The sequence below is a fragment of the Meleagris gallopavo genome, chromosome 5 (assembly GCF_000146605.3).
Source record: "Meleagris gallopavo isolate NT-WF06-2002-E0010 breed Aviagen turkey brand Nicholas breeding stock chromosome 5, Turkey_5.1, whole genome shotgun sequence".
In the NCBI taxonomy this organism is placed as follows: Eukaryota; Metazoa; Chordata; class Aves; order Galliformes; family Phasianidae; genus Meleagris; species Meleagris gallopavo.
The window spans coordinates 3,186,718-3,211,242 of record NC_015015.2 but is presented as its reverse complement, the minus strand read 5'-3'; the positions used below and the strand labels follow the sequence as shown (position 1 = coordinate 3,211,242).

Sequence of the window (24,525 nt, the reverse complement as noted above, 5' to 3'; positions counted from 1 at the left end):
TTTACACATTAGTATAGCTTTGGACCACTACTTACAATGTTGATTTCATAGATCTGAACAGACGCAATTTCATTCCAACATTGTAACATCATACCCCAAAGACTCACAATGACATCACTTGGAAAACTTTGAAAGGATGCTTTGTACTACTTAAAGGAAATTAATCCTAAATATAAACATTTTCAAAATTACGCTACCCTAGTTCTCCCTTAGTTTACTGCAGTGTAAATTAGAATGTGTTTTAATTAAGCCCATAAAGATAAACAAGCCTGTTTCAGGATAGTTCATTTAAAAAAAAAAAATAATCTCCAGTTTAAATTCAAACAAGATCTGATAAAATAATCTGCCTCTAGATATTTCCAAATGTAATTCTCTTGGTTGTTCATGCAGCTCCATTGATTTAAAAAACAGAGAATGGAGGTAGGAAGCAGTTTCCACATGTCTGCGTTGTGATTTGGCACATCTGTGACTAGTTTTATAATTTTGTGTTGCCCTCAACTCTTCATATATAAAACAGGAAAATAAATCTTTAGACATCTGTGTCTTTTTTTTGTCTGTTGGATCTTATCTAAAAACATATAGACTGAAATTTCCAGCATAATTAAAAATCATAAAGCAGAAGGAATGTGAGGTACTCTGTAGGTAGCCAACCAGTAAATTGAACTACCAGTACCTTCGTTTTCTGAAGAGTCCCAGACAATCCTGGCAACTCATTCCAATAAAATCAGTCAGTGGTGACTGCAGGAATGTTATCTCAATATCAATCAGCTCACAGATGATACTATCAGAAGCCCTCTTTCAGTTATAAATGCTAATAACTGAAATATTCTTTTTTTTTCTGTGACAATTTGCCTATAAAATCTATAGTTGTGACTCTTCCAGTAGTAGGTCAGTGTAAGCAGCTATACTGTGGAATAGAGTTGGTGGTGTGCTTAGGTCTCAGCTTGGGTTTTTTAATTCCAACTTATATAAAGCTAGAAAACGTTTGCATTTAGACTGCCATGTAAGTTAAGGCCTATTGTAATCTGGAAGGAAACTGAGCTGGAATTTGATGAGATACCAAGAGATAAGGGTCAGTTTTCATGAACTGATATTAGAATGAGTTGTGGATGTAAATTATGGATTAGAGACTCTTTGTTGAGGAGAAAGTGTGAAAAGGATGGAAAAATTACAAGTGATGCATTTTTCAATGACAATTGTTGCATGTGTAAAAATGCATCTAAATTTGGACTTGAATTATAAGTAATTGTTAAAATGAGTGTAGATTACAGTTACATTTGGTATAATTAAATATAGATGTTAAATACATCTGATCTCTAGCAACACGATGAAGAAAAGAAGTCTTCCAATTATGACCTTTAGTCTTAAATATTGGTCAGCATATTTTCTTTTTACTTACCATGCTCTGTCTATAGGGTTGATGAATTTTGGAGGGCATGTTTTCAAAAGAGAAAGGGAGCTGAAGAGACAGAACTTGAGAAATTTAAAGAAAAAGTCTATTTCTATTTTTAAGTGTTCTGTCCACTAGTTTTTCTTCTGTCCTTGTACTTCTCTTTATATGAGTGGCACACACTGGATGAGGCAGGAATGCTATCAGTCAGGAGTCCAGAGAACGCAAAGTTCCTTATGATAATTAGTCAATATAAGGTGCTTAATGTGATGTGGTTCTCTCCTGCAACTCACCACAGGAAGGAGATGGTGGAAATGTTCCCATGAGAGAGTGTGTGAGTAGGAGGAGATGGGATCACAGCTCCTGCTATGCAACACTATGGGGGGAAGCGATCAGAGATCGAGCTTTCTTTTCAGAATCCAGAACTTTTTGGAAGAGAGTCAGAACAGAGGATCTATTTCCATATATTGGGTATTATTTATATCTCTCTAGAGATAGATTATGCCACTAAGATTTTTGCTCAGATGAAGCAAGTTACTTTTGCAGTGAGAGCTTAGCTTGCGTGCCAACTGCTCTGCAAGTCTGACATAGTCTTACACTTCAGTGTAAATGTTATGCAATTGTCCCTACTGCACTGGTGATAAAATGATATTGCATCTGTAGGAGGAATATTCTGGCCCAAGGGTGAGAGAAGGCTGGGCAAGAACAGATCACTCTTTTCTTCTCCTTGTCCTTTTAGAATGCTGGAGTGCCAGTGGCACTCGTAGAAGGAAGGCTTGCACCCTTCTGCATTTCTGAACTCGTTCCTTTCTTTGGAAACTTTCAATTTTTCCTCCTAATGCAGAGAACAGCTTTTCCTAAAGTGGAAAGTGAAGGGAAAAATATCCTGTAGAGGAAATACGGAGGCAGAATGGATAGTTTAAATGATTGAAATGTGACCTACTCTTAAACATAATAAATGTACCTTGGTTGTGTTTACTCATTCTTGTTGCCATTAAGAAGAGAATTTGAAAGGAACATCCTCAGCGTAGCTATATTTTAATGAGTCTTTTTCAGAAAGTGGAATATAAAGGAATAGTTTCCTCCTAACAGACCATATTGTTAAGTGTATTTAATTATAGGACTAGAAAATTATACGTAACCTTTTGAATTAGTTCGAATAATGGCCGCATGAATTTCTTTACATCTCTATTTTAGGATTGCTAAGCAACCAAGGACAAATGGCTTTATTTCTGTGTGACATTGTATTGCTCTTAAAAGCTTTTCAAACGAACATTAGTTCTTTGGCACGGGAATAAATGGGTTATAGGCATATTACAGCTTTTCTTGAATCATTTCTGTTTGTTGACACATGATCTAGCCAGGCCAGTAGCTGGGGCTTCCCCAGTTTTAGACTTCTCACTTTCATTAAATTTCATTAAAACATCGTATTTGCAAAGCATTGTGTTTTGTTGTTTTGAGGAGGAAGATTATTTACTATAAGTAACAGTCATGGTGAGACAGGGGCTTAATTTATGTAGAAACTGTGTTTTTTAATTATTATTTTGATTGCTTTTTTTGAGCTTTATTGCTGCTTTACAAGGAAGTGATATAATAACTTCCTATGTAAATATCAAAGGCAAGATCATACCCATAGAGTACAGACTGGATGTAATACAGAGATGCTCTAGAGGCAGCAGCAGATACAATTGCAGATACAGTGTCTAACATTTTTGAGTTCTTTGCAAATAGCAGTTTGCTAACATAAAATATGTCAGTCTGTTTATTTTAATCCTTTAAGATGTATGGAAACTTTTAGTTTCCTGTGGTTTTCATTGTACAAACAAATTGAACAGTTCTAACTATCCTTTGTAAGATCTTCACTCGTCCTGAACATCCTTTTCTGTTCTTTTCTCTCCTGCTGTTAAATGATGATGGTGTTTGTCTGCCTCCTTGTGAATTTCTCTGTAACTGCAAACCTAATGCGTGGGTGTGCTGTGTGCTTGCTTTTTTTAATAGGCCATGCTAAACAGCTGAACTGCATCGTGATGGCTGGAGGCATCTCATTTTTTATTTATTCTTCAGAAATACATAAGAGTGATGCCTTTGAGAGACTCACTAATGGGCAGATGAACATAATCTCATACTTAGTCATCATCCTTTTCTTTGAGTGGTAGCTGATGCAATTGTACTTTTCTGTTGCCGACTAGGCTTTAAATATTGTGGATGAGTAAGACACTGTCATGCAAGCGACTTCACCTTGTGCATGGCTTTTTGCTATGCCAGCCTGCAAAATTTTCTTTTTTAAGTAATGTTATATTTATTGCATGGGATTCACAGCTATGCAGAGTAGCTCTTCCATTGAAAAAGGGAAGAATGTAAGATGGTTAGGATCAGAGCTAAGTGTAAAAAAAAAAAACAAAAACTAACATTGTGTTCTCGTTTTATCCTGTAGTGGAGTCTGCAGGATCTAATCAAAACCTGGTCTGTCATGTTAGCTACTGTAAAAATTGCTAGGCATTGTATTTTAAAAAAAAAAAAAAATCATATTAAAAGCTGAGTCTACTTAACTTTTCAGATGACCAGATTAGACAAAGTAAATGGATGTGCAGTAAGAGAGAAATCCATATGTTCCTGGGCTTAATTTCTCAAGGTCATGGAGAAGGTCAGCTATACAAACCTGAATAAGGGCAAGTCATACTGAATCCTTGATCCATGCTCCCCATGACCCGCTGCATGCAAGGTCTGTAGAAGCTCAGGAAGTCACCAAGAAGAGATGTTTAAAAGCACCAGTTATTGGGATTTCATTTTAACACTGGGGTTTGTGGTTTGGATTTTTCTTCCAAAAATGTTATGACTTTAGGCTTAACACATTAAATTGAAATATGAACAGTCACCTTGAGGACATTGCCATACTTATCTCAATTGAAATTAATTTTGAAAGTTACTTAGTAACCTTAAGCATAATTTTAAAGTTATGGATCATAATTTTTGCCCCTAAGGAGACTGCCAGTGTTTTGATTTAAATAGGAGGTGAAAGATGGGCATATTATTTCTCAACACCATATGGTTTCAACTGGAGGAAAATCCAGACATGCAAATAGAGGGAATTAGGAGAGCAGAGTTATGGGAAGCTGCGTGGACTGTCTCTAGATGTTGTTGGTTTAAAGCTCTCCCTAACAAATTGAGGTCTATGTGAAATGCAAATCAAACTCACGTTGTTTGAGGTAAGGAAACAGATTTTACCTTCTGGCTTTGAGCAGGTTGTGTTTATGAACTTTGTCAGTATCTCTGTGTGACAGGAAAAATATAACTACAGATACTGAAATCTTTATTTCAGTTCAAAATATTGTTAAGTACTTTTTTTTTTTAACTGAAATGACTCAATGGAAGGAAGTGATAGAGGGACCTCAATAGACTCAAAAGGTGGGCCTAGGTGAATATAATGAGATTCAACACAGCAAAGTGCAAGGTTTTGGACTTGGGCCGGAGTGTGTATGCCCATGCATATGTACAGACTGGAAGGAGAGTAACCCTGCAGAGAAGGATCTGGAGGTCCTGGTAGATGAAAAACTTAACGTGAGCCAGCAGTGTGCTCTTGCTGCTCGGAAAACAAATGGCATCCTGGGCTCTATCAGCAGAGGGGTGGCCAGCAGGGACAGAGAGGTGATTGTCCTTCTCTACTCTGCTCTTGTGAGGCCCCATCTGCAGTACTGTGTCCAGGTCTGGAATCCCCAGTACAAGAAAGACAGAGAGCTGTTGGAGAGGGTCCAGAGGAGAGCCACAAAGATGACCAGGGGACTGGAGCACCTCCCCTATGAAGTAAGGCTGAGGGAGCTGGGCTTGTTCAGCCTGGAGAAGAGAAGGCTGTGGGGTGACCTCATTGCAGCCTTTCAGTACCTAAAGGGAGCCTACAAACAGGAGGGGATGCCCTGTCCCTGGAGGTGTGGAAGATTGGATGAGGTCCTACGCAGTCTGGTCCAGTATTAAATGTGGAGGTTTGCAGCCCTGCCTGTGGCAGAGTGGTTGGAGCTTGATGATCCTTGAGATCCCTTCCAACCCAAGTCATTCTATGATTTTATGAAATGTTTTTCTGCTGAACGAGTTTCCAGTCACTTACAGCACGCCCAGTTTTCATGCTCTAAGTGAGGTAAATGACTTAAAACAAATGTTCCCTTCTGTCTGTTTCCTGCAAGCATGTGGAAACCACCTCCCAGTTGGGTGTTATTCAGTACTAGTGCATGCTCCTCCTGCCATATTGCTTCTGAAAGCTTCCTCTTGGTTTGCTGTCTGTAGAGGTAAGAGTGGTCCTCTGACAGTTGTACCTGTCTTGTCCACCGAGAAAAACAAAGGTTTGGGGGGAAAAAAAAATAAAGCTTACTGTCACTTTCATAACAAGTATTAGAAAGATCACAACAATAGGAAAGTAATGGCTGGATCTACTGTGCTGGTATCCTGAGGATAAGGCTGCCCAAGGAAGGAATCAAATCAAGCATTCAGCTTCTGCATCAATTTTGCATACATTTGTAGCTGTTTGGAGCAATTGGAAATGTCAAACATTACAAGCAGAGTTAGGGTAATGTAAAGCTTGCTGCAGTGGAATGCATGTGATAATTTTAATCAAAGTTTAACACGTTTGCATCACTTACCATATGCACTCCATTTCCATGGACAGGAATAGGGAAGAATTCTGCAGAAGGTGGATTTGTTATTAGGTTGCAGGAAATTAATTTTTTTACTTGGCTTTTGTTATTTTGGAGGCTGTTATTTAGAAATTAGGAGAGACAGAATGAGTCTTGAATAGCTAGAAAACAGATGGTGCTAGAGGGTTTAAAAGAACATTTTCATGTACTTCTGCAGTGCTATAACACAAGTGTGTTCACATGCAACCCACACGCAGTTGCGTGGTGAAATCCTAGATTCACTGATTCTTTTTTCTTTTTTAATTCAAAGGTAAGACTAAAGACAATTTCTTGTTTTTAATCATTCATTCATTGACTTATTTAAGCAGCTTCATGCTTACGCTTTTGAAATGTAAGGGTTTGTTTTGTTTTTTTTTTTCTGAAAGACTGTCTTCCATTCCCCCATTATTTGATCTTAGTACGTTTGGTTTTCCATATCTCCATCCAGAGGCAGTATTTTCCAGTGCACACTTTTTTCACCTGACCTCATAAACTCTGCTTGATTTCTTTTTCCATATTTAACATTTGCCACATCAACTCTTCTCCTACGTGTTCCATAATACAATTGATAGGAGTCAATGCTTTAGCTAGAAATAATTAGGATTCTTTTCAGTGTCCCATATTTCAGTTGATAGGAAATAGATCTACTTTGAGGCTGGCTCCCAATTCAACAGATCTACTCTGAAGCTGGCTCCATATTTGGAGGGGAAACAAAAGGAAAATATTTCTCTTGTTGCCCCCAAAGTCAACCAGCTGCAGTGCCTTGGATTTATACGATCTCTTCAGCTCCAAGTGCCCTTCTAAGCATGACTACTGCATTTAATTAATTTTCCATGACATTATTCCTCCTTGTCCAAGAAATAAAAGCCTCCAATTGTCAGAAACTCACTTGTCTCTTAATGAATAAACAAGTGTGTTTACTTATTTTTGCATCTGAGTCATTTCTCACACACACAACTCTTGCCTACGCAGGATTCTTTTTTGAACAGCAGCTAAGGTCTGGTGTTCATTAGATACTACGTGCATATTATTCCCAAGTTCTGTGAGATCGTGTCAGACAGAAACTAAAAGTAAGACAAGGCATAATTTAATCAAGAGTGACAATCCCAAATGTCCAAATCCTCACATTACTTGTGTCAGTATATGTATAAAGATTGGATTTCAGCTTGTTTCGACCTTTAAGCCAATTCCTGGCTTTTTCAGGTGTATGCAAGCTGGCTAAACTCCTGTTCTGTTACAGCCTAGGGCTTTTTAAATAAGGCTGGCTTCCTATGTATGTGTTCAATCCGGAGCTGAAAAAGTGGAACAGGCAATTTTCTTCATTAGATTCCATCCACATGCACTAGTGTTTTGTGCCATTATACCAAACATATTGACTTAACCATTTGGCAAGAACAAGCAGGGGTAGGGGGCTGCATTTCCCCAACAAAAATGGAAAAATTCCAGTTTCCTTACTCAACTGTTTCTTTTTGCAGAAGGGGAAATGCAATTTCGTGGGTTCAAATATTATTTTGTGGTATAATGACATGGAATACTTTACTGTGTCAACAATGAACCTCTTCTAGAATCAATCTTAGGCCTAATGAAATCCTTCCATGCATTTCACCATGCAAATGGATCTTTTTTCTTTCTTACCCCACCCTAGTCACATCAACTTCCATGTATATTTCTGTGTATGTACGTCAGGTCCTGATGCCAGCTATTATGTGCAGTTCTTTTGATCTTGTTCTGCAGTTTCTACTGCTTCTTCAAATGACTGCATGTTAGTGAAAAATCTTCTCTGTGCCAGATCCCATAATTAATGGTACAGTGCTGTAAGTCACTCTTTCAGCTTATTCTATGAGTCATTGAATTGTCATTCAGTTATTGATATAACTGATTTGAGATTTCCCTCTCCATCTTATAATAGCCTCTCTCACATTAGTACAGTTTTCATTGTGCTCCTTGACTTGTGCTTGCTTGCTTAATGCCTGTCAAAAATAACTTTTCTTCTTCCTGAAAGGGAAAGCTCTTAATTAATGCTGTCTACATAGTTTCAGTGGCTGCTTCTGAGTCACCTATCTGTTATCAGCTCAACAATCCCCACAGCCTGGGACTCCCTGTGTGTGGCCTTCCCATTCTGTCACTAGGCTGCTGTTTGTGCCACTGATAAATCCACAATTGCTGATCTTTGTTGTTACCCAGGTGTGCTGTTAGACCTAGTTTTACAGAAGCATTGCTTTCAGCAATTGCTCTCACCAATTGTGAGAGTCTGCATGCTTTTTTAGCATGATCTTTGGCTGAAACATCAAATGAAAAACTCTGGCACGTCATGCTCGACACAAGCATGCCATTGTGGGACTGTTGTAAATGGATGTCATAGCCATTGTTTGCTATTTCTTTCAAGTTGCATAAGGATTTAGTCACATAACGTCCTATTAATTCCGTCCTCACCCTAATCCCTGCACTCAATTATTTTTCCTACTTTCTTTCAGGCCTTTATAAACTCTCCAGTTTATTACAGATCAGCTTGTAAAGAAGAAGCTTCTGAACTTTCCCACGTGTGTATCCCTACTAGTAGAAAGCTCTAGGAACATATATGTTATTAAATCTTTTCAGTTAGTATTGGGTTTCTAACCAAATTGTAATTGTTTGCTGTGCTGTGACTAAATGTAAATGATCTTTTAATTTCATATTGGGGTGGTGCTTGGCAGGAAGGATTTGACTCCTACATAAACAGTGAGAAAGGAGCAGCATTTAGCTCCTCCTGAGGGGGAGAGGTGGGGGATGGCAAGAAAGAGGAGTCCCAAGAGGCAAAGATGTTCTCATTTCAGGTCAGCTTTTCGTGTGCTTGTTGGTTGTTGGTTTTTTTAATTTTTTTTTCTTTTTTTTTATGGAAAGGAAGGTGGGTTTTTTTGTTTTGTTTTGGCAGCGGAATGCCAAATGAACTGTTGATGACTGGGCAATAACATCAGTCTTCAGTCTAGAAAAAAGAGGAATCATCATAGAAGTGAAATGACTGTCAATAAACTGTGGTTGAGTTAGTTGAAAGCAATCTACTTTGGATTCTCAAAGAAGAGAAATCTCACCACTGTGATTTAGTGAAGTAAAACAGTTGATGTTATCATGCATCTTTTCATACAGACATCTGTGAGATGAACAGGGGAGTGACAGGGCTGCTTTGTAAGGAGTGGATGTAATTAACAGAGGACATCGTGGAATTTTTTAAATGCCTTATCCTTAATGCTTTTTCAGAAGAGAAAAAGGAAAAAAAGTAACTTATTTTAGCAAAAGAGTCAGGTTTAGATTTCAGAAAAACATGGCCTGAATTACATCTTGAAGAACTGGATAAATTCCTATTGCCTTCAGTAGGAACGGGATCGGTCACTTAATGAAAACATTGCGTAACTGGTTTTATTCAGTTTTATTAGACTTTATTATGCTTCCCTTGAGACCTTTAGGTGCGTATGGTAGTTAATCTGCTAGGAGGCCAGGAGTTTACTTACATATAGCACAAGGATCATTTTAATATCAATGCTTAGTACTGTGCAGACTGCAAGCATTGTGCTCTAAGTATTGTTGGTGAGCCTTCTGGCTGTGGCATCAGTTTTCAACACCTTTCCCTTTTCCACTTTCATTGTCATGTAGAGGTGGCACAATCTTAAGACAACTTCATTTATCACAGAAAACTCCATGAGCAAGGGAGGAAACATAAACAAGACAGTTAAAAATGTAATACTTGTAATTGCCCCCTTTAATACACAGTATTGAAAAGAATTGATTCAACTCTGGCTTCTAACACTTCCTCAGTCAAACTGGCAAAGGCCTAAGCTGGAAGAATCATTTTGAGAAATAGGAATGTAAATCATTTTTCTTGAATATAAATGGCCTTATTTTAAAGTCTAAGTCTTCTTTAAAAGTACAACTCTGTCTGTGACTGATAATTAATACTCATCTCACTCACTGCTGAAGAATAAATCGTTATTAATTAATAAACTGTTACGTTTATCTGAAGCAGTTTAGAATTAACTGTGGCAAATGGTACCAAAATACATCACTGTGCCCTACATCTTTATTCTTTTTTACTATGTGATTATTACATACTTGGGCATCAGGTCAAGGATGCTGGCATATATACAGTGAAAGGTAGATGTTCTTATATGCATAATCTATTGCACCACTAACATTCCTTCTTCTATCTTTAACACTCTAATATATTAACACTTGGCTAGGAGAACGTATGGAAATTACTACTCATCTTGGCTTTGCAGAAAGCTTCATTTAATAGACTGTGAACTCTAAAGAGGTAAAGATAAGCCTAAAATGACTGTCTGGCCTGTAGCTGGTGTCCTGAGTGGAAGTCCTGTCTTCAGAGAGAGAGAGGTCAGTAGCCCTCTCTGGTTAGTTTTGACTGATGATACAGCCAAATTTTGAAAAACAGAAAGCAGATACTTTCTTCTGCATATTCTGTTTCATGCAACAGGTTTAAGTTGCCTATTGAGTATTTACACATGCTTTTACTATTTGCTTAGACAAACTCCTCTGCTCAATCTTCAGATCTGAAGCAGACTTTGTAAAAATAACTCAGTGGATTACAGGAGCCTTTTCTGATCTGCATCTACTGTAAGGCTTGGTCTATATTTACTGTAATGAAATTACAGTAGGAGCCTTAGAAGCTCTACTGGTGTGAGCCTCTGTGGCTGCTTTTCCTGGAAAGTCTATCAGGATTCAGTGTATCAGTTGCCACTGGAAATCATTCCAGCTGGAACTACGCTGATGCAATTTTTGTATCACCTATTTAAGTCAATACTTTTTTTGTTCCCTGCCCCCTTATGTCAGTCAGTCGACACAGACAAGTATGGTGGTGTTGCTGAAGTGGCTGGGAGCTTTATTAGGTTCTACGTGAAAACTGAGCTCCTTGCTCAGTGAGAAATATCACCAGGCATAAAACAATAAAGGTTATTTTGCCCCGAAATGGAGATTGAGGGATTTTGAAGAACGCCTTTATTCTGGCTTATTTTCCACCAGAAATATTTATTACAAAATCAGAAATGTTTGAAGTTGATTTGTTTAAAAAAACATAGATGTGAACTAATGAAGCTTATAAATCATTTCTAAAATATCATCCTATTGCAGTCTTTGTCTATACAACATAGTGTAAGAAATGGTTTCACTAAATAGAGTGGATACCCCTTAGAGTATTTGATAACATGAAAATCAGTTTATTTTATAACTCATAAGGAGTGTTGTCATAAGAAGTTGTTTTTAAAACCCAGCTGTAGCGTAGCTAGAAATATTATGACAAGCAATTACCATCAGTGCTTGACATCTTTATTTCAAGTTGAGTTTTTTCTTTTTTAAATCTTTTTTCCATCTAAGGGAGTTTCATTTCATGTGATTTAACATGTACAAATCCCTGAAAATGAGAAAGAAATGCAAGCAAGCTATTTTCCATGTCGCTACCATGTCTGTGGAGAGGGGAAGCGTGAGCTGACTTACTGGGGTTTTAGAACTACAACAAAAACTCAGAGGTGGTCCCTAAACAAAACCGTATCTAATTACTGGCGCAAGAGATGTCACATCATTTCAAACTTTTAAAAGTAATAGGAATCATCTAAAATAGCTTTTTATAATCCTGTAGTAAGAGGGGACTGGATAAGAGGTGACATAATGAGGGAAGCCACAAAACAAGACAAAACAAGGGGTGGGGGGTGTATTCTCCATGTTTTTCAGGTAGGGACATATTTCTTTATATAATCTGATCATAGGATAATTCAGGTTGTAAGGGACTAAGATAAATTTGTCTGCCAAAATGCATGTTGATACGCTCTGAGGTTACTTTGGTGCAGATGACTGATTAATTAATACCTGGAATTGGCTCCACAATTTGCGCTTTTCCAGATTTGCAGAGTTGAGGTCTCAGACTCCTTAGACGTGCGCTCAGGCACACAAGTGGGTTCTCAAGCATCTAAAATCAGCCTTATGTTCTGTCAGACTCACCCTTTTCTCTGAGAAGGCATTCATACACACAAGTCCAATGACAAAAGGATAATGATAATAACAGCTGCAGGGAGCTCTTTTCCTTCCACATTCTCTTGGGAGCTGCTCCCATGACCCCTTTTGTCCACACCAGTGAACTCTAGGTAGGCAGTAGCAGCAACATCTGATACAAAATGGATGTTGCAATGGCTGGAAACTTTTAAAAATAGAAATGTATCTAAATCTAACCTAACTAGCTTTTAAATCTGATGGCATTGCATGATTTTGCTCTAAAGTTTATGATGAGCTCTAGAGATTAGGTTTCATAATCTCTGCTAACGATGTACTTTTAATGTCTGTAATTATGCATCTTGCAGTGATTTATTAGGAGACTGTTACACCTTCTTGATGGCATTTTCATGTCACTGAATCCTTGGGGAATTAGGCAAACACACCTGCAAATTTCTGAAAATTCATTTCCTCATTCAAATATGTTTAGAAGCATTGATATAAGAGATCTAAGAAAGTCACTTTTTGGCTAGAGAGGAGAGATCACTATATCAGTGGTACAGACAAGAAGCAGCAAAATGCTTCCTAAATAGCATCAGCAGCATTTGCAGCAAAAAATGTTGGAATCTGAGTGTGTGGTAAAGGTGTGCAGTGTGACTCTGGGGCTCACCACTGGGCTCAAAGCCTGCCAGGTGGTGGTGGTGAGATGTTCTAGCTTGCTGGGTTCACAAAGCAGTGTGACTAAACCCTACCAACACTGGGATCTTCTTGTTTCTGGTCTGCAATGCCTCTGAAGTCATTGTGAATATATATTTAGAAGCCTGTTTAATTATGTAGTTCTGAATAACTCTGAAAAAAAGCCCCCCTAAATGCTAGGATACAAGAAGTGAGAGCTACAGCTACAGGTGACAATGCATCTCAGTGGCTCGTATTCAGTAAAATTTTATTGAAATGCATCCAATTCTTACCTTTCCCAATCTCAATAACCTCTGACCTCAGCAGTGCAAATTTCTCTTTGTGGAGCCACAGGTGTGATGAGTTGCATTATTTTGCCGAACGCCTTTGGATTTTTCAATCCATATGCTCACAGTATGTAGCCTACATCATTTCTGAAGCTGGCCTAAAGTCACACTGACTGACTCCAGACCATGATTTGCTTTAGGTTGCTGAGTTTGGCTTGCAGAGCCCAGTCCTGGTTCCATTAAACCAATAGGATTCTTTCCATTGGCTTTTGCAGGACTTGGCTGGGGTTCATCGCATGCAATTCCTCTGATACCCTCTTCTCTCTGAAATATTCTTAAAGAAAATTGTAATATAATCTGAAGAATAACAACCTCAGGCCAGACTTTCAGTTCCTGTAAAGCAGAATGCATTTTTTTTTTCATTTCACTAAAACTATGCTAATTTACACGAGCTTAATGTCTTTACATACTACCTAATATCTCTTTAATAAGCCACAAAGCTCTCTAAACTCATTTATATGATAAGCAAAACAGTTTAAACTATATTTCACTTTGGAACCAAAGTCCTATGTAACGACAGCTTTTTTTTTGACCTAACTTCTGTTGAATGTTGTGGATATAATCTCTTGACATAGCCCTAATGCATAGCAAAACAATCCATAATTTCTTCCTCTGTGATGCTGCTATGTGGTAACGTTTTCTTAGATGTTTGCCTCTCACAAGATTCCAGTGTTTCAGCTGAAACATAGATTGTATAGAGAACAGCTTCAGTGGCAGCCCTGCCTCACACAAAACACAGATAATGAAGGTTCACAGCAACCACAAACGTGTTAGATTTGATTTAACAGGAGGGATTTTCTCTGTTTTAATTGGCTGTGGAGCAGTGGGAAAAATTCATGAGCGTCATGAATTTGACATTGATAACCAATGAATAAAATGCATTACTATGCTATGCAGCTTTTTCTTTCTCAGATCTCTCATGTAATGGAAAAACTGGATGATGCGGATGATAAAATCACAGACAAAAGTTTTATCTTCTGCTGAAGTGCGTTAGAGGGGAAAGTGGTTTTATGTATCCATATATATGACTTATATGTAAGAGAATTCATTTATGTCTCTGTGAATCTGGAGCAACTTCAAAGTTCTTCTGGATTTGTGCTGGTGTAACTGAAAGCAAAATATGGCTGTAGGACTAAAATGGTGAACCTGTGGCATAGCACAGCAGAAATAACCACTGTTTAGGATGCAGAAAAATCCAGTCTCTGTAGCAGGCAAGCATTCAAGGAATTTCTTACTGTAATAAAAGTATTTTTGAAAAAGAGGAGTAAGACAGAAGATGGACCTTTAAGCTGAGATTCAGGAAAGAACAAACCAGCAGCAGGTTTTATTTGTCTGTGCAGCAATCCTTAAGGGAAATTAAACCAAATATACTTTTTACTAACTTTCTGTTCCTAACTCTTAATCAAAAGTCCAGATTCTGTCTTCTTTTGGAAACTGAACCCCTCTCTGAAGCTGAAATCCAGCAGCACCTCACTCAGTCCCACTGCAGTATCAAATGTAGTGGACCGAAGTTGTTTAGAAAATGCTTTTACTCCAGAAGTTTGGGGGAGAGAGGGGTGGGGAGGTTATTTCTCCAAATATAGTTTATAAGCATTCAAATAGGAGATAGCTGCTAGATAAAATTCTGTAAACCGTTGTCTCAAGGCTTTGTCAGCATTTGAACAGCACTTTTCAATTTAACGTGAAAAACATTTGCTTCCTTCATGACTAAAGACATGACTCAAATCTCACACTGCTGTAGGCTGATCATCCTGTTTTAAATTCAAAATGAGGGCTTGAAGTTAATGTTTTATTCATGTCAAAAGCGTATTTTTGGGCTGAGGTAGGGCATTCATACGCTTTGTTTTGAAGAGTTACATTTTTGCCTTCTATCATGTATTTTTGTTTAATGGGAGATTATTGGTTTTATTTTTTTGCTTTGTCATTTTATGCTGTGCGTAGCGATCTAGATTGTTGCAAAAGGTTAATGGGTGGCATAAATCTCAGAACTGTAAATGGTGTAAATGCCCTCTAGTGAGCTGTGGGCATGCAGAACAACACACACATTCATCACAGCCATAAATCCAAATGCCATTGCCAGAAATGCGTTAAAGGCACGTTGTCCAAGGGTGGTGTTTTTACAAGGTAGATCCTTAATTTCTTGTGCTGTGGCTGAATGATTCTTTGCATCTATCCTATAAAGATAAGCCAGCTTCTAGACCTATAAAATGGTATCTTCACCAACACATCTGAGGAACACCCCTGTTCCATACCTGCTTCGTTTATGCAAAACGCATGAAAAACAGGATCACAGTGTTGTATGACTTGGAAAACATGTAGACATGTTTACATCAAACAGGAAAATATTTAAAGATACTATTTCACTTTCTTACCATTTCTTCTTACTCATAGTTCTGAAATTTAAACGGCAAACGTTCTACTATTTCCTCCTCTATCCTTTTATTGTAAAGCAGACTACTATCGTAAGTCTATGGCTATAGAAAAAGCGGAGCTTTTTCCAGTAGGAAAAATTACACTGACTGGTTCGCCTTGAAGACTCCTGTTTTCCTTTCTTATGTCATTTCAGATGCTGCACAACAAGCATGTGATGGTCCGTGTTGGGGGAGGATGGGAGACTTTTGCAGGTTACTTACTGAAGCACGACCCATGCCGAATGCTGCAGATCTCACGAGCGGATGGGAAAACCTCTCCAATCCAGAGCAAGTCTCCAACTCTCAGGGACATGAATCCAGACAACTATCTGGTTGTTTCTGCCCATTACAAAACCAAGAAGGAGATTAAGTGAAATAAGCTTCCCATGCGATTGGGACTCTATATACGTAGGTCCAAATTATTTTCACAAGTGTAGTAAATTTAGTTCATGCTTTGAAAGGACTTCAGAAAACTTAAGACAGACTGGAAATGGCAGCCCATTTTGAAGATCTTTGAATTGTAGAACTATTTATTTCTAGTACTGTATCTTTTATAGCAAAATACCCCTGCTAGGTTAATTACTACAGTCCTATAAGAAATAGACATATATTTTTAGCCAATTATTATTCTTTAATACATGAATGTATACACAGAGTTACATAAAGGAATGGATCCTGTTAATGGAAGAAAATACATAATACAAGATATTTGTATGAAAATATTATGACATTGAATCCTTGACTGTTAGGCTAGTTGAAAAATATATCTATGCAGGTGGAAAGAAGTATTGGTGGGAATTATTTGGTAATGCCTGTTGAAATGGGAATTGACTGTTTTTTATGGGTTGGAAGATTTTTTTTTTAACCAACAGAGTATAGACTCACTGCATGCCAAACAACTTCCCAAAGTGATTACTTAAGAAAAAAAGCCCAAGAAGAAAGACCCACTACCCTTGTACTCTTTAAAGCTAAAGACAATGCTTAGTGCTAGATGTGCATGTAGATCCTTCCTGTTCCTGACAAAGCTGCCCCATATAGAAAGAGGAGGAAGCCAAGAGGTTGCCCCTTCCTCTCCCAGACAGTAGTGCTGGCTAGTACGAGCAGGATGCACGACCAAGGGGGGGGTTCAAAAGCTGAATCTGAGCTTTTCCTTCCCCTTATTTGTAATTCTGCTGGTCATGCCAAATATAAAATATTCATTACCCTGTCAGTTGAGTGATTCACATTCTTGTAAATCATTCACACACCTCTAAAATAGCTAAAGGCGTATTGGGGCTTAGTTCATAATTTTGGCTTCTCTTCTTCGTTTATATTTGGTAATTTATGTGCCTTATAACTTCCTACAAAAAAATCATTTTATAGGATTATTTCACTGACTTATAAATTTGAGCAGAACTTATTTCATTACAAATGAAATAAACATTTTAAAAATACACATTTGTGGTATTTGTAATCTGTATTCCTGTGCTTTGCTGCTACTGACCGGATGCCTACAGCATAGAACTTCTCACTAACCTCATACGAAATGGAACAGAGAATGATGCAAGATAGCACAGAAAATACCTGGACTTTATTGAAAAATAAATATTTTTTCTTTGCAGGAAAAAAAAGGATCAAGGTGTTCTGGAAGTCACTTTTTAAAGTGTCAGTTGGTATTCCTTTGTATTTTTCTTTATAAGTTGAATCGGAACACATACAAATGCATACAATGTATACATACAAGGATGTGCTGCTGTGTTCTTTAAAGGCAAAATTTCTACTGACTAGAGCAAGACAGGATCAAGACCTTCCTCTTTCATGCTGGATGCCTTGCTGAAATCAGCATGTTTTACCATGCTTAGCAGAACCACCCACCTTACTGCCTACAAATACCTGCTGAACACAAACAGCACACAACTGCTAGGCACACTAAACATCAGTATGGAACTCCAAGCATGTCTTTAGAAAGAACCTTTGTAGCCTTCATTTTAAGCAATTTTCTAGGAAAAGTAAATATAAACTCAGACCTTTGAAAGGCCATAGGAAGAGCACATTTTCATAGAAGCAAAGAATTTAGCCCTCCTAGTCTAAATAGGAGTGGGAAACATAGGCCTTATGGGAATGGGAAAGCAAAATTAGTTAAAAAAAGAAAGCATGGAAGCACAGCTGAGAAAAAAAAAAAGTTCTTAATATATGCAGAGAAATTTGTTTGCAAATTAAGAGAGAGGAAAAATTTGAGAAAGTTTTTGGATGTCTATTTTTGAAATGATGGCTACTCATTCAAGTATAAATTGTTGTGTTTCCATCATCCAAGATTAAGTTTACATAACTGTTTTCTTTGAAATGTTTGAAGATATTTACATGTTGGTAGATTAAGAGCAGATGCCTGTAGTTATACACACAAAAAAAGTGTATTTAGATTTATTTCAATATTAAGCTTCAACAAACAATCCTGGTAAATCCAAACCAAGATTTTAAATAATAATTAAAAAGAAGAACTAATGTATCTCATTGGACTTTAGGTATCAAAATAATCTTTTGTAATCTCAGCCTTCTCAAACTCACATGAGAACAGTTCTTAACACCTGGACTTAATCAGTGACAGAATGGGAGATCATGGAGATCTTACAGGACTTTTTAAAGCATTGTCCATTACCACCTGACCTTACTGAGGTGGGGGCTTACTGCATTAGATGCACCTGGGATGGATGTGGTGAGCAGAAGACTAGTTGAAGTAGGAGCAGCAGTAAAACCAACCAACCGCTGCAGTAAATTAACCAGTTATGCAAACAAGGGTGGGAATATCTCATTTAGAAGGTAAGTGTATCTGGTGATTGAAATGGCTTTTTCTTATTGTAGTAGACCTTATGGTAATGTAGGAGTTATAGAGTTTACTGTGACACAGTTTGCTCTGAGTAGTTAGGAGCCTGAAACTCAATTTACAAAGCCAAAGCACTACCAAAATCTTGTAGCAAACAGTGCCCTTGTTAGCTAACAATGATGGGGACTGAACTGTGTTCTTGTAGGAAGTGTTTGCAGAGGAAAATGTGTTTCACTGGTTAGGTGTTGTGATTAATATAGCAGTTTCTGTTTTCCTAGTGTATGATATTAAGGTATCTAGCCCAGATTTTTTAGAAGACTGAACCGAATAGCAGGGGATCAACAGGAAGGATCTGCAACTTCCATCTCATCCTCTGACTGAGGAATGGCCTGTTGAAACCATGAAATAGTTGCCTGGTAGAAGAGCCAGGTGATGCAATCAAATGAGAAGATGCAATCTTCTCCTAGCACTGGAAGATAACTGAGAGGAAGGGTGCTTCACAGTGATTTTTGGCTTACTTGATCTCTGTATAACTCAGTTGAAAGTGAATGCTGAGGATATTGGAAGCCATGTACAACCAGGCTGCTATGAGCTGCAGCAGAGCCTCTTCTCAAGGACTGAGCATGATCATAAAAAAGGCAATATGGGAGCACCTGTTAGCTGTGAACAAGCAGTGCTAAGGCTCAAGATGGTTAATCAGTGTAAATGGATTTTAAAAGCTGTTGTTGTACAATACCAAATTAGCATTGCAATTCTGGAAGTAATTCAGAAATACTTTGGAAATGCTCATTATAAAACCTGTTACTGGGTAATACAGGAGGTACCTTATGTCACCTCGATGCTCACATACTACCCACAGTTTTGTTTCCAAGCAAGATTATTCTGGAGCTCAGAGATATGATTTAGCAGAAGGTTGTTAGAGTTAGGGTACTATGGTTAGGCTGCAGTTGGACTTGATCCTTGAGGTCCCTTCCAACCTGAGTAATTCTATGATCCACATAATTGAACGGGGACAGAATTTTTCTCTTTCCTTATTTTAGCAACAATTATTTGCATTACCACCTTGGTTTGTTGTTTTTGTTATTATTTTTTTTTTTTTACTGACATTTCAGGGAGGGTATATAAAATCCATGGCAACCAGCTCAAGGGCTGTTTGGTGGGGATGAGCAAAATAGAGAGGTGTGAATATATGTGTGTGGGAAGGCAGAGCAAGCTTCTTATGAGGCCCAATGCTGAATTCATTACGTGTTCATTTTAGATCAGGGAGATGTTTGTAGGTTTGCCATACCACAGTGTTACAGAAGCATCCTACAGATGGTTTGGTTCCTTTGGGGCTTGCATTTCCTACTGCCTTGCTGGCTACTGATGTACAGTACCAGACAAGGAAGGAAGAACTGTGTTTTTTTTCATTGCTTTGCTTCTTAGCCTGTTTGGAATCTATGGTAAAGTTAAGCAGATATGTGAGATCCCAGAAACATGTATGGTGCTGGACAGGTTCTTCTATTTTAGCCCTACTGCTGGCACCACTTGTGCCTGATGAGCTGCATCCCAGATTCAGTCTGTTTTTGTGCTAAAGCCAAATGCTGAAGCCATCTGGTTCTAAGAGCTCCCAACGGTGCTACCTACCTGTGGGGGGGACACAGCTTCTGTGTCCTTCGAAACCTCAGGAAGTCCTGCCCCAAACCCTCTCTGCCTGGCATCACGGCTATACTTTGACAATATGCAGTAGCAGATGGCTTCACTCTCTCTGACTGCACCAATTGTTCTATTGCTGGGAGTCAGCCCTTTCATTGCAATGTAGGAGTACTGCTCTTTGGCTGCCAGAAGTTTTTCTAGTGCCCTGCTTTCAGAAGGCAGACAAAAGAGGTAGTTATACTGCTGTAAAGCAAACAGTGTCAACCACCTAGCTAATCTGAATAGATTTCAGCAGATTTATTCTCTAAGGTGAAGTAAGCAGTTAGGACTAGGGGAAACGAGGACAAAATTCCTACTATATTTGTTATTTACTTAGTGAACCACATGGTGATAAGAAAGAGGGAGGTACCTATTTCTAGAAGTAGCTTCTACCTTTACTGCTTAATGGTATTTTTCAGGTAACTATTACTTGTGCACTTCTGATCTGCAATATGTTTTACTTTCATTCTGAACTGAAACTAATGTTACTAAAAAGTTTATGAAAACAAGAAGTGTTTCTATTCACCCAAATAATTCCCCAGGCTGAGTTCAGATAGGGGTCACCCAAACAATTAAATATGGTGCAGAAGCCAGTTTAAGAACTGTCTTTTTTTTTTTTAATGGACAGGTTAGAAATAGCCCCCGTGACAAAGCTCAGTGCTGAGTACCACCTAAATATCACTGCTACAGATATTGGATGGAATTCCCATTTCAAACCTACATTTAATATTTGATGACATTTTGACGTATTTTCATTATCCTTAATTGGTCATAGACATTTTATTATATATTTTTTTTTTAAATACAGTTATGTGAACAAGTGCCAACAATCAAAGGAAGCTAAAGGTCTTCAGCTGCCAAGGACACAAGCTTTTAGCCCCGGTGCTACTTTAGTAATATTGAAAGATCTCTTTTCTGAACTTAATGACTAAGGCTAAGCCAGGAACTCACTGGATCACGACCATACTCCTAAGACAGCGTGAGACACCACTCGGGGAAGCAAAATAAGCATTTAGTTCAGGAAAGGGGAAAAAAAAAAAGCCTTTGCAGCCTCAACTAGGTCAAAAATGGGGTCAGTGATGTACTGAGGCAGACGTGATGCTCTCCATGGAACGCAGGCGCTAGGTTCTTCGTGTTGGTCATGCTGCAACAAGCTTTGCTCATCTATCAAAGCAGTGGCTTGAGGTCACTGGTGTGGAAGTTTGGCTCTACCGTAGGTTAGGCAGCTCCAAATAATCAAAGGCGGTTTTACATTAGGAAAAGGGATTACAGACATCACTAGATACAAAAGAAAAGCAACAGAGCTCCAAGCATTTGGCAAATGTGATTGCACTGTAACAAACCCACCCAGAGAGCACAGATCTCAGCAAATGAACCATCCAAGAGCAGGTCTGTAACTTTGTTTTTCAGAATTCTCTGAAGTGCAGTGCTGCCCTCTGCGTTCAAAATAAAACAATTCATCAACAGTATTTCAAATTTAGTGTTTACGTTCCAGTGTTCATTATACATACATACTCTAAAGGAATTTACAGACACAAGCAAGGAGAAAAAACTCTCAGACTCACAATAAAACAGCTTCCTTGCTGCAAATGCAAAAAAAAAAAAAAGGGTTTATAAAGATATTTTATATTTTTAGGTAGTGTCACAAAAACAGCTTCAGTTTCTAAGGGCCTGCTATGGATCTGCTTTAGTTTTTTGTTTTTTTTTTTTTAAGAGAAAAAAGGCGTTAAATCCTTAAGTAGTTCAAAAGTAATTAGGAAACCCAAGGGAGATGCATATGCAGGGGCACCTGAACTGTGCCTAAGTTGGACATACGCAGACATAAATGTACCAGTTGACCACGTAACACACACGCAGACTTACAGGTAAAGGTCACTTCTATGTGAGAAAACCCTTCTTGTTCCCTTAATAGGGAAGCAAAACATGCACACACAAACAAAAATTGGCCAAAACCTAGTCGTTCAGAGGCTGGAGTTGTTCATTTTCTTAGTACACGTTTGCACATCTGCCCTCCTCCGATGGCAAAGTACCGCTGAGTCTTTGTATGCAAACAGCAAAAAGCCACGTGATGAGTTAAGTGCCACTCCGCTGCAGAAACTGGCAAGTTCTTGGCAGTAAAAATCAATCTCATCTCCAGAAGTCACGCTTCTTTATCCAACCTGCCACTACACACAAAAACAACAAAAGTGAACCGCAGGTTTGTAAGAAAAATATCTACACCAGAAGGTTGCAAAAAGATAATAAACTCCCCAGTCTAATATAGGCTATACACTGAAAGTAATGGACACAGTGCTCACTGATAGTAGACACAAAATTCCATGCCCAGAGTTTTATTAATGTGAATCCCCTCATGTATAGCACTAAGGGGAAGAGATGAAAGCTTATGAAGCCTGAGTTTGAAGAACTGGTTACATCTACTGCCCCAGAGAGCTTCTAATTCTGTTAAATTTCCAGTTTGCCTTCAAAGTTTACTTTGCAAAACTTGTAGTAACAGCAGCAGTAGAATTCATTAGGACATATGCCAATGTGGTACGTTTGGGTTTTTGGTAGAAAAACAAAGCTCTCTGCCATCCATCCTGTCCCAGTGTGCCCCAGAAATGAAATCTTGAGCACACAGTGTGATAATGACACATGCTTCCATTTCTCTTCCTCTTGGATTTTTCATTTTCATCTTGTGGGAAACAACAAAAAATAGGATGTTCCTCACATAACTGGATTACACTGTTTCATTTTTAAACTTACTCTCAGGCCTCCTTCTCCTCCAGTACCTGATGCTGCCATTCTTTTTTCTATTTCTTCCTGCTTCTTTTTCTTTTGCTCTACAGAGTAAGTGTTCTTAATACCTCGAGAGGAAGCCTGTGAAGAAAACACATTTGCAGAAAGACAGCTAGGTATTTGAAAAAGCCAAACTGAAAGTCTTGGCAACAGCATTTTGTGAACTCTGGTTTGCATGAATTGACTGGAACAGTATGTAAATGCTACTATGATATAAAACCAGACCTTTCCATCTACCTCTAGCTACTGAATGCTGTCTTTCCTGTAGTTACATGAGAGAATTCTCATTTCCTATTCATACATCTAGGTAAACATACTTAATCACATGTACCTAGTTTGCATGTCTGAAGACTCAAAGCCATGATTTCCCTTTCCCATAAGCCCCACAAGCATTTGGTTTTTAGATTTTTCCAGTGTCTGGGCCTAATTCTGTCCTTATGAACAAAACTAACTAGGAAGAGACAACTCAGGCAGGTAGAAGAACTTCCAAGAAGTTTCTCTGTTTCATAATTCCTTCGTATCTCTCACCTCCTCTCATCAAATGGACATCTATAAGATAGGATACTTACAGTGGAAATAATGACAGTTTCTATTCTAACACTCAATAAGTGGATAGAAAAAGCTGCAGGCTCCATATCGCTATGGCAGAAATTGATGTAGACTTTATGTGCATATAAAAAAACAAACAAACAAACAACAAAAACATGCTAGTAATGCAAGCCCAGGCTTTAAGAAATCCAACTTTTAAAGAGTGATGTGGGAAAACCAGCCTGTGTGATAGGTCCTCCCTCAGGGATCTTGTGGGCAGCAGTACCATATCCTGCAGAAGCACGTACATGAGAAACCTGTTGTTGATTGTCTGCTTTGCATCCTCATAATGATGGCCTAGCAAAGCCCTAGACTAGATGGCAGGAATGCCGGATATCGGAAAACATAGTTAATGCTGTAAAATGACAAAGAAAATATTCTTAGAATTGATTTTCAATTAAGTTCAGGGTTCTGATATTACAGCAGGAGCCATGCAGAAAACCTTAAAATCTACAAATGCAAAACAGAAATGCTATCCCCCAAAATTCAAGGCACTTACAAAGAGCATAATTTGCAATGGGCAATGATGGTAAATCTTACCAACAAATACTAACTTGATTATATCCTGTGACTTCTAGCCTCTGGGTACCTGGCCTTCCAGGTTAGCTAGGAACATATGTTCTCTACAGGAAACCAGAAGGAAGAACACCTTGCATGTGCAGGAAAATCTTAAGCAGAGACAACATCTGACAAAATACTTTGCCTCTCACACTGGGCAATTGAATTGGGCGGCAAGCAAGCTATCTTATCTCTATTACTCAGCATTCAGGGCTCAAAATGCACTCCTAGTCCTGCAAAATCCTGGTAGAATTTTCTCTTCTTACAGAAAGTAACAGCACATACTTCTGTTTTCTTGCATTTTCTTTAGTTAGCCTAAGCTAATACAAAACTCCAAAGCTATCTGCAACCCAAGTTGCTTCACTGCAACTTCCTCCAAGGAAACCATTTCAGCATTGTAAGAGCTAGATAAGAGAGGGGAGGTTCAGGTTAGACGTTAGGACCTCGGGCAGTGAGGCACAGCTGCCCAGAGAGCTTTGAGTGCCCCATTCCTGGGTGTTCAAGGCCAGATTGGATGGGGCCTCGGGCAGCCAGAGCTGATGGGGGGGCAACCAGCCCACGGCAGGGGCAGGAACTGGCTGGTCTTTGAGGTCCCTTCTAATAATAAGCCATTGTATGACTGCAGGAAGATATTGTTTTTTTGTGTACTTCTCAAAAGTGTACGTAAAGAATTCTCAAA

At 38.5% G+C, this 24,525-nt stretch overlaps 1 protein-coding gene across 3 annotated transcripts in view; it reads left to right on the top strand.

The window, feature by feature from the left end:
- GAS2 (growth arrest specific 2) overlaps nucleotides 1-16,166 on the top strand; it is a 101,475-nt gene extending 85,309 nt beyond the window's left edge. For all 3 annotated transcript variants that reach the window (XM_019615268.2, XM_010710708.3, XM_010710707.3), the window contains one exon: nucleotides 15,607-16,166. In XM_019615268.2, coding sequence (XP_019470813.1) covers nucleotides 15,607-15,825 — 219 coding nt within the window. In that variant the 3' untranslated portion in view covers nucleotides 15,826-16,166. The remainder of the gene's footprint in view (nucleotides 1-15,606) is intronic.
- Nucleotides 16,167-24,525: the final 8,359 nt, after the last annotated feature.